Below are 9,433 nucleotides of genomic sequence, written 5' to 3'. Positions count from 1 at the left end.
ATGTTCCTCCAAAACATGTTTTTGTTTTAGGGTATTAGGGTTGTTTTGGGAAGTTTTGATCAAGTCTTACTTATAGGTAACCTCTCTGAGTCATTTACTCAATGTCTCTCACATCATGAGGGTTGCTAGCGTTACAAGAATCAAGTTATGATTTGCGTCAAACAAACTGAGGAGTGTCGGGCTGGCACACTAAGAGGCTGATAGCCTGAAAGATTTATACCACCTGTTCTGATGGCCCTGTGTATTTGCTGTCTTCTGGGCAGGAGGCACCAAAAGGAAACACCAACAGGAGGCAAGTGGACCTCCAGATGGCTGTAGTCTTACCTGAATCCCAAGCAGGATGCCCTTCTGCGGAAGCTTGAATCCTGTTGAGAGCATAGCCTTCAGGAAGGCTGAATAAATGTTTGATCCAAAACAAGCAACCTGCAACAAATCACACATGAGTAACTGCTAACACTGAATCACCCATTTCCGATAAAGAAAAGTACACTTCACATTAATGAACCAAAATATGTTGTTGTGTGACTGAGGGTCTTACTTCTCCAGTGGAGGCCATCTCACAGCGAAGCACTGGGTCTGCCTCCCTCAGCCGCGGCCAGGAGAACATGGGTGCCTGGTGAGAAAAGGGAAGAGTGGATTTATTTCAACATGCTTGAATAAAATAACATTACCACTTGAGATGGTAATGAGCCAACTACATCATTACTTTTGAAAATCCTTGTTCAGCTGTAGTAGTTGCTACAAGGCACAATGCCATTTGAGTCAGTTCTCATGACCGTTAACAATTGGCCATCATTTTTGTTTTTACAAGAAATCCTGTTGATTAACCATGAAAAACGTCTGTGTACCAACAACAGTGGAGCCATTATAAACTACTGCAAAAAAAAGTGGCAATCAATGGAGAATAATTTCACACTTAAATGGTTCCAGTCCATTGGAAAGGTTTCAGGGACTTCATGACACTGCTGCCACCTAGAGGACAGACAAAGCTTCCAGCTTCCCTTAAAGAGGAGCAGGTCAAGTGGCAATTACTGTTTAATGATCAATACAAACTATTTATACAAACTAAGAAAAAGGGTGCTTTCCCACAATACTACGTGTTATTTCATTTTGCTAATGCAATCCACTATTTCTCACTTAAACACTGATATATAAGGGGCAGATAATAGAAAAGAGGGAGAGGTGTGGAGAAGTAGATAGCAGTAAGGCCAGAACAATTAAATGACGTTAGAGGAGATAGTAATGGAGAGAACTTGAGAGAAGAAGGGATGACATACTTTATAAGGAAGGAACAACATTTTCTTTCAATTAAGACAGGAGAAATAAACGTGACCATTTAATGGAGATTAAAATAATGGAATGTCGGATATACAATCAAATTAAATGGGTGAGAAGAAAAGATAAAATATCGTTTTGTTTATTTTAAAGAGAGGAGAGAAAGATTGAAAGGAATGGTAGGAACAAGGGCAGAAGACTGAAGCTTTGTCCTCATTTTATTAAATACAAATTAAGTGTTGTGAGAAGCCATTCATATATTTTAAAGCAGACAACCCCCGTTACCTTGAAAAGACAGAGAGGTGGTGCGGCGTTGTGTGGTTCGTGGAGAAGCGCAGACACACACGTAGGGGCAGGGCCACTAGGGGGGGATTCATCCTTGAAGCAGGCTATCTAATCAGCTGAACGTAATGTTAGCATACTAATGTAAGAAGGGACCAAGAGAAGAGAATGCAGACGGGGAACCTGCATCGCTTATCGTGGCTTTGTTCAAAGAGTCAGAGAAAGACGGAGAAGTATGCATAGATAATATGGCAGAATGTGATCAAGAAAGAAAATGAAACGGCGAAAGGGGAACACATACAGAGAGGGGCAACTTCTAATAGTGCTATGAAAGAAAAAACTAAAATAAATAGTGGATTTTGTGAAAAGCAGAACATAAGTACCACAAAGACTCTGCTGGTGGGTATCTGTAAATCCAGAATAGTTGTATTGTGCATAATTCAAATAAAAAGTGGATCCCTATTTTATCCACTATCCCCACTTTAAAACCAAAATTGCAGCAAACACTTAAAACTATGAAGCAAGATATGGAAATATAAACAAGAGCTGTTAGAAAAATGGCATCACTAACACCATGGAGATATAAATGGTCTGAAAATGAGAAACTTTACACAAGCCTCCATAAATATAATTATGTAAACCTCGGGAGTCTCCGTTATAATGGTTTGTTGTTCAATTGCAATGGTGTGTCTCTGGGACAGAATGAGTGTGTGCGGCTTTCACACAATAACCAAGGCTATGTAACCACAACATCCCAACACACACACACACCATTTCCCCATCTCGCTATCCCACCCCAACCGCCCACTCCTGAGAGGCTCCACAACATGAACAATATTATCTTGGGGTACCAGCTGAGCTACACAGAAGGGAGTGAATGAAGTAAGACATTTCCACATAACATTGTCGCTGGCTATGGGCCTTGTTAGAGGCGAGGTGACTCATGTGTAAATGTCTTTATCTCCGCAGCTGAATCAAAATGAACAGCTAGTTTAAAACTTGTTTTCAATGACGATTTCCACATCTTTTTTTCCGGATCTAGTACTGATACAGATACTTTTTACATATGTTTGGTAGGGCTTTCGTTGTTCCTCACTAAGACATAGTTGGGTGGTTACAGTCAAATTACGAGATAAATGATATTGAAAGGTGGTTGCTATAGTTTTCCTGGACTTCATTTAAGGGCATAGGTTACTACCATACCTACTTCACAATTACTATAATAACTCTTGTGTACATTGCTAGACTAGGGAGTATAGAATGGGGTCCAAGTAGTATGTGCCCTTAATCTATATACACAATACATTAATGTAACTTTTGAGGGTTCAATTCTCTAATGATGCACCAGGTTTGACAGTTCCAAACAACATTTGCTCACTAAGAATCTATTTTATATCCAAGCAGTACTGGTAGCCTACGGTAACTGTATTGCTCCCAATCTAATCGGTTGAACCTATTCGTAGCCTTGTGAATTGTATGTGTGAATCAATTTGTTCAGCAACAATACAAATCTCTATTAGGCTTGGTTACTGCTTCTTATTCGGATTCTGATACATAAGGGCTAGGGGGCTTAAGATCAGATCTTTTGGCATTGTCGGGATGTCGAAAGTGGGTACTAGGTTACTTAGGGTGGTAGAATTAGCATAAGTTGTGCTAATGTTGAGTGTTGTTGCTATGATGTTTATAATTGGTTGCTATGGTGTTTCAAAGAAGTAGTAATGATTATAGCGTTAGAATTCGTAGTAGTTGTAACTGTAGTGTTTTAATGTTTCCATTTTGTAAAAAAAATGAAAAGAATGTGTCAATGCAAGGCAAGGCAAGTTTATTTAGATAGCACCTTTCAGCACAAGGCAATTCAAAGTGCTTTACAAAAAATGAAAGACATTAAGAAAATGGCATTTAAAATCGAATTGTCTCAGACAAAAAAATAAACCTTTAACCAATACCTCAAAAAGTTTAAAATGTCAAAATGGATTAAGAATAATAAAGAAAATCAATTTAAAAGTGGAATAAAGTTATTCTGTCAAATGTTGGCATGTATTTTCTATGGAGAAGAGGGGCATTATAGCACGTTTTGTAGAACTGTATGATAGATTGCAACTAAAAGTCAAAGCACACATCTCAGTGAGCAATATTTATCAATATTTCACACACCTATGTGGCAGAACGTTTTGGGAGAAATTGTGCTGGGAATGCTTTGTGAGATATGGTAATATTGATACTGATCAGCAAGTAAACTTAACTTGTTGACGAGGAGATATGCATTAACCATTACAATAATTGAATCAACACATTAACTAGCAAACATTTCTCTCCCAACAGGATTTTGTTCAGGAAAAGACTTGATGGCAAAAGATGGATCTTCTTCTCAGGTAATTGGGCTCACGAGAATGTGTCTCAGAAGTCCCTATAATGGCCAACATGCCATGGTCAAGGGGACAAACAAGCAACAATTGGAAGTTTTTTTTTTATCGCTGAATAAATATACACTGGGAACTGACGCTTCCTCCTTCACCAAAGCTGTTTTAATGGTCCTCTCCCTCTCTCAGTATCATAAATACAGATATGTTATTGTTCCAGTGAGTTTGTACATAGACAGAAATCACACAATGGGGACTTGTTAGTGAACAGAAAACAACATGGCCTCAAATGGGGAACTGTCAGAGAGAGAAGAGAGACAGCAAGAGCTACAGATTAAGGATGAGACAGATAAATGAAGACAGTCTCTCTGGATGGCAAAGACTTGTTCTGATATAGTGAGGATTGTGGATGAAGGCTGAACGAGTATGTCTTGATGGCGCTCACTTCAGGCTACAAAGGCTAGATAATGGTTTCCGAGGTCCCTGTGTGTTTACGGGGGGGCTTGATGTTGAGGCAGTAGTAAGGTGTTAACGGGAAGAAATAAACTATCACTTCTTGGTTAAACAATTTTCGTGTTTTTTGGTGGGGTTTCCAGGAAGGCCCGTATCAGTCAGGGAGTATGGACTCTGTATCATAGACTCTAAGTTAACTCTGGAAGTCTTTTAAGCCTGTCACCAGGAGTATTCAGAGCTCCGATTAACATTCCTCACCACTGTGCAGACTAGAAATTGAAAACTTTAGGTGGTGGGGAAGAGTGGGGGATTATACCTGCTTGAATAGCTCCAAACTACAGCCATTGTTAGAGCAGCTCTGTTGTAATTAGAGGGAGAAATTACTTTGGAACAGCTGGCGACACGTTAACTCTCTCGTACCCAATCTAAAAAGTAAGCCTCCCAGCCGCTATGAGAAAGCACCTACTACCCCCCCGCCATCATGCCAGGCAAGGAGATGGAGCAGTAATTGCCGTCTTTGTTATGCGATCCAGTTGAAGCTGTACTAGCACAACCTGAAGTATCTATTGTGACATCATACATGTAGGGGGATCTTTACATAGGAACAGGCTCTATGAACTTCACAGACATGGTTCTCAAGACTTGAAGAGAAACATTTAAAAGTTGCTTTTATGCAACAGGTAGTCATTACCTTTGAATATAATCGTTAAAGGAGGTTTTTTTCTGTAAACCCTGTTGGACCATTATCCAAACTATGAACCATTCCCTGGAGCGATAAAGTGTTACTTTCTTCATTCAAGACTTGTTTAAGACAAGGCTAGGCAGCAATGGGAAATGTTTGCAATGTATCTTGCATCTACTTTTGACCTTTGATCTGAAAGTATGTTAAGTAAGGGATAATGTGGAGAGGAGGAAGGCCGATCTAGATCCCTCCGCTTTGCGTCGGGCTCCTGATCAGCCTGTCGGTGTTCTTTTCCCCATAATGACCACGTCGCAGCACATTATCCCGCTTATTACATGGTCACATTCTCAACAAAGTAACGTTATGACTCCCAATATTAATCGAAATGCTTTTATGGATTTAGAAAATGATTTTATTGATTTAAAAAATAGTTGTATTGATTTAAATTGACATGCATCCGCTAAGAAAAATAGTCCGTTGTTACTGTTTGAACTAACGTAGCAACGGCAGGAACTGCTTCGATAGGTTGCTTTGAGGAGCTTTTTGATTACAGATTTGAAAACATCGCTGCTTGCTTTAAAAGTAGCACAATTCATTATGTCAAACCTTGGAGAGTATCTAGATATCCCTGCCCTAATGCCAAAGTAACTGGCAACTGAATATGTGTCGCCGTCTGATGTCTATGTCTGGACCGTTGCGTAAAAAGGAGGATTTCTGCCCGTTACTTCTCCGCTGTTTTCTTGTCGCTCTTGTCTTGTCAGTTTGAAAAGCAAACTGCATGCAGTTTGCTTTTCAGCCAAACTGTATACAGTTAAATCGAACAGACTTGTTTGTGCAGATGTGAGCGTCCTTAACAACGGTCAATGAGTGCTTGACAGCGGTCTGTCTGTTCGGTATTAACAACGTGTCACGTGTTCTGAATTGACCAATCAGAATCGAGTATTCAACTAAGCCATGTAATAATGTTCAAGAACAGTATACTGTTAGGCTTATGCTTGTGTCTAAATGCACAGTGGTTTATTTTGAATCTTATATTCTACATATATTTTAGAGTTACACTTTGGCCTGTTCTTTTTGGACATGAGGCTGTTTTCCCAGAGTTCAGAATCCTTTTGTTTGGTGAGGTGCAAAAGGTAATGTATCAAAAAGCAAGTACAAAACCACCTAAAAATGGCGGTTACCTTAATGCTCCATGTCCATTCTTGCAGCCTGAAGCAATTGTTTTTACCTTAAGACAGACACATAAGCTTATCCTGATAGTAACTGTTCTGCCCTCTTTCAAATAGTGTTGATTCCCTCTTACTTCTGGGTGATAAATGTAGCAGAGAGAGTAGTTTGACAAGAGAAAAAACAGCCACATAGTTCCCAGATTGCAACAGCTATTTCAGTTTCCCTACTCACCTTGATGCCAACATAGTCTAGGGGGATGATGGGTCTCTCCAGCGAGGGCAAGCTGGCCTCATCTAAAGGCTCTCCCACCATCACTTTGGTTGCCACATTGATAAAGTCCACGCCGATTGTTTTTGATACAAAAGGGAAAGAGCGCGACGCCCGCAGATTACACTCTATCACCTAAAAAAGGTACAAAACAAACACTGTCAATTCAAAAAGACACCCATGCAAAGAAACACATTGGCTAGGGCTTTTAAAAAAAAAACACTCAAGGCAGATATGTCAAATACCAACGCACAAACATACTGGAAAAAGAGCCAGCTTATATACTTGCACATTTCCTGTGTGTGTGTGCTGTAGCTAGAGCATCAAAACTGAATGCAACGCCATTAATCATTAAATCCATCCAACTTTGCAAATAATTTGAAGCACAAGGTGATTTGAGTAAGTGAGTAAATTGCATTTGCTGCAACCAAGTGTGAAAATGTCGATCTATCATTCAGTCATACATCCGAGAAATATAACCTACCATGACATCATTGCCTTTCACCAGAAACTGAGTGTTGAAGGGGCCCGAAATTTCAAATGCTTTCGCAATTTTCTGGGTAGCAAACTTAACCTGAGAGCAATGAAGAAATAACACACAAACACAATATTAATGACGCTGAATTGAGCTTTTTCTTCCATTAATACCTACAATCATGTAGATAGTCTTTTAAATGCACACAGCATATGAGTGAAACTGCTGGTTTCCAAACAAATATCAATATGGTCATTGAAAAATAATGGTATGATTTATACAGTTTGAATGTGGATACTAAGAGGGACTTTACCTTTTCTAGCGCCCCCTGGCTAATGGTCTGAGTTGGTAGCATCAGAGTAGCATCTCCTGAGTGCACCCCCGCATCCTCCACATGCTCTGTTATGGCATGGACCAGAACCTGGATGCAGTCACAGACACGCAGCTATGACACACTTAAAGCATTTGCATGCAGATCAACAGCAATCCCTACTCGAGGCTAGCCAACTTTTGTACAGCGTGGTCTGTTATCTAATGAGAATGTTTTTCAGACTTAAGAGGCAGATGGCTTCCAGGCTTGATGTGTTTATCCCTACAGAATGTCACAATGCAAACTAGTTTACGGAAATGCTGTGTCAACATATTGTAAGCCAGTTCAAAAACAGCCAGTGTTGAGTTATGACTTTGAGGACATTAATAAATTAATTCAGGTCAGATGAGCTCATTTGTTAATGGACTACTTCAGAAACAATGTACGCAGATATGCAGAGTGAAAGATAATTTAACATTTCACCTACAGGAAAGAAGATTTGTATCACTGTGTGTGTGTGTGTGTGTGTGTGTGTGTGTGTGTGTGTGTGTGTGTGTGTGTGTGTGTGTGTGTGTGTGTGTGTGTGTGTGTGAGAATGAGCTGCCGTGTCATTAGCTCATTTAAACTGCTGCTAACCACAGCATTCATTAGCCCTCTTCAGATAGACCTTGTAATTAATACGTATTATCTCAGACTTTTCCACTCTCCCACACATACTCGAACACACACTTACAGTCACACATAGTCTGGCCGGGAATAATGAGGCCTGTTTGGTATTCAATGAATGGACAGCTTGTTAATGTGATACTGAAGATAAAGAAAGGGGGCAGCATTCAGGGAATGTAGAGAGAGAAAATCCACCATACAACTGGATTGCCCACGTTCCAAATGACACCCTTGAAATGACTCCCACAGCCCAGACAATAGAAAAAACAGACGGGGCGTTCAGGGCCTAGGTGGTTCTGTCGCCTAATGGAACTAATAATGCTAACAATTTTACAGTTGTAGAAGTTTCCAATACTGACTCACTGTGAAGGGACTGAAACTTTGTTGAATAGAATACATCTGAATGTGAGGATCCATGTGTCTTGTTCAAATCTTATTTGGCCCTTTCAGTTTTCTATATCCTTCCTAGATACATTTCTGCCCGACGTTTCTTTCAGACTTCAGGCAGAATAAGAGAAACAGCATGTTTGCATATTTATAAATAACTTGAGTATTTAGTAAGCTGCAGAATAATGACGATCGCCTCCAGACATGAGACGTATACAAATACAGTGCTTTAAGTCATAACCTTTGTTCGATATAAGTTTGACACAAAAAGTCAGTTACCTTTTAAAAACTGTCTAATATGCACCCACTCCTACTCCCTCATTGGCCAAAAATAATTCTCATACTACTGAAAAGTGTCCTTTCAGTTTTTGTTCTCACGTTTCAACATCACACATGTTTAAGAGGTGCATACTCAGACATTCATGCTCAAACATGTATGTGTTAAAGTTTAGGGCTGAAGAACGTAACACTCGCCTTCAAAGCCCTTAATGGGCAGGCGCCATCTTACCTTAAAGAACTCATTATACCCTACTGTCCTACTAGGGCATTGCGTTCCAAGAATGCAGGGTTGTTGGTTGTTCCTAGAGTCTCTAAAAGTACAATGGGAGCCAGAGCCTTTTCTTATCAAGCTCCACTTTTGTGGAATCAGCTTCCAGTTTGTGTTCGGACAGCAGACACCCTATCCGTTTTTAAGAGTGCGCTTAAGACCTTCCTTTTTGATAAAGCTTATAGTTAGGGCTGATTAGATTCAGCCCCTAGTTTTGCTGATATAGGCTTAGTTTGTCGGGGGACATCTTACTTCTTCCTTCTCTCTGTCTATACCTGTGTACTCTCATGTTCCGATTAACCCAGCTTCCCCAAATTTCTTTCTTTTTGGTGTCTATATACGCCGGGATCCGGAGTCATGGATGATCCTGCGGTCCTGTGTCATGGATCGCGAGTCCTGGATCTTGAGTCGTGGCTGTGGTCCTGGATCATAAGTCCTGGATGGATATACTCGTGGATTCATCTTCCTATTATACACACATGCATTTCCAAACATTTGGACTACCTATGTTGCAAATGTATTATCTTTTCAATTTACACACGGCATCTATTGCACGTCT

The 9,433-nt window shown here is 40.1% G+C and overlaps 1 protein-coding gene across 1 annotated transcript in view; it reads right to left on the bottom strand.

Annotated features, from left to right (window-relative positions):
- Positions 1–324: 324 nt before the first annotated feature.
- LOC104943734 (carbamoyl-phosphate synthase [ammonia], mitochondrial-like) overlaps positions 325–9,433 on the bottom strand; it is a gene marked incomplete at both ends in the record, with an annotated part of 20,244 nt that continues 11,135 nt past the window's right edge. The window contains 5 exons of the mRNA XM_010769201.1: positions 325–423; positions 539–613; positions 6,454–6,624; positions 6,974–7,063; positions 7,278–7,385. Coding sequence (XP_010767503.1) covers positions 325–423; positions 539–613; positions 6,454–6,624; positions 6,974–7,063; positions 7,278–7,385 — 543 coding nt within the window. The remainder of the gene's footprint in view (positions 424–538; positions 614–6,453; positions 6,625–6,973; positions 7,064–7,277; positions 7,386–9,433) is intronic.

Source organism: Notothenia coriiceps, unplaced genomic scaffold (assembly GCF_000735185.1).
Source record: "Notothenia coriiceps isolate Sejong01 unplaced genomic scaffold, NC01 NC01_scaffold00006636, whole genome shotgun sequence".
Taxonomy (NCBI): domain Eukaryota; kingdom Metazoa; phylum Chordata; class Actinopteri; order Perciformes; family Nototheniidae; genus Notothenia; species Notothenia coriiceps.
The sequence above is the reverse complement of the archived record's forward strand: the minus strand, read 5'-3'. Positions and strand labels throughout refer to the sequence as shown.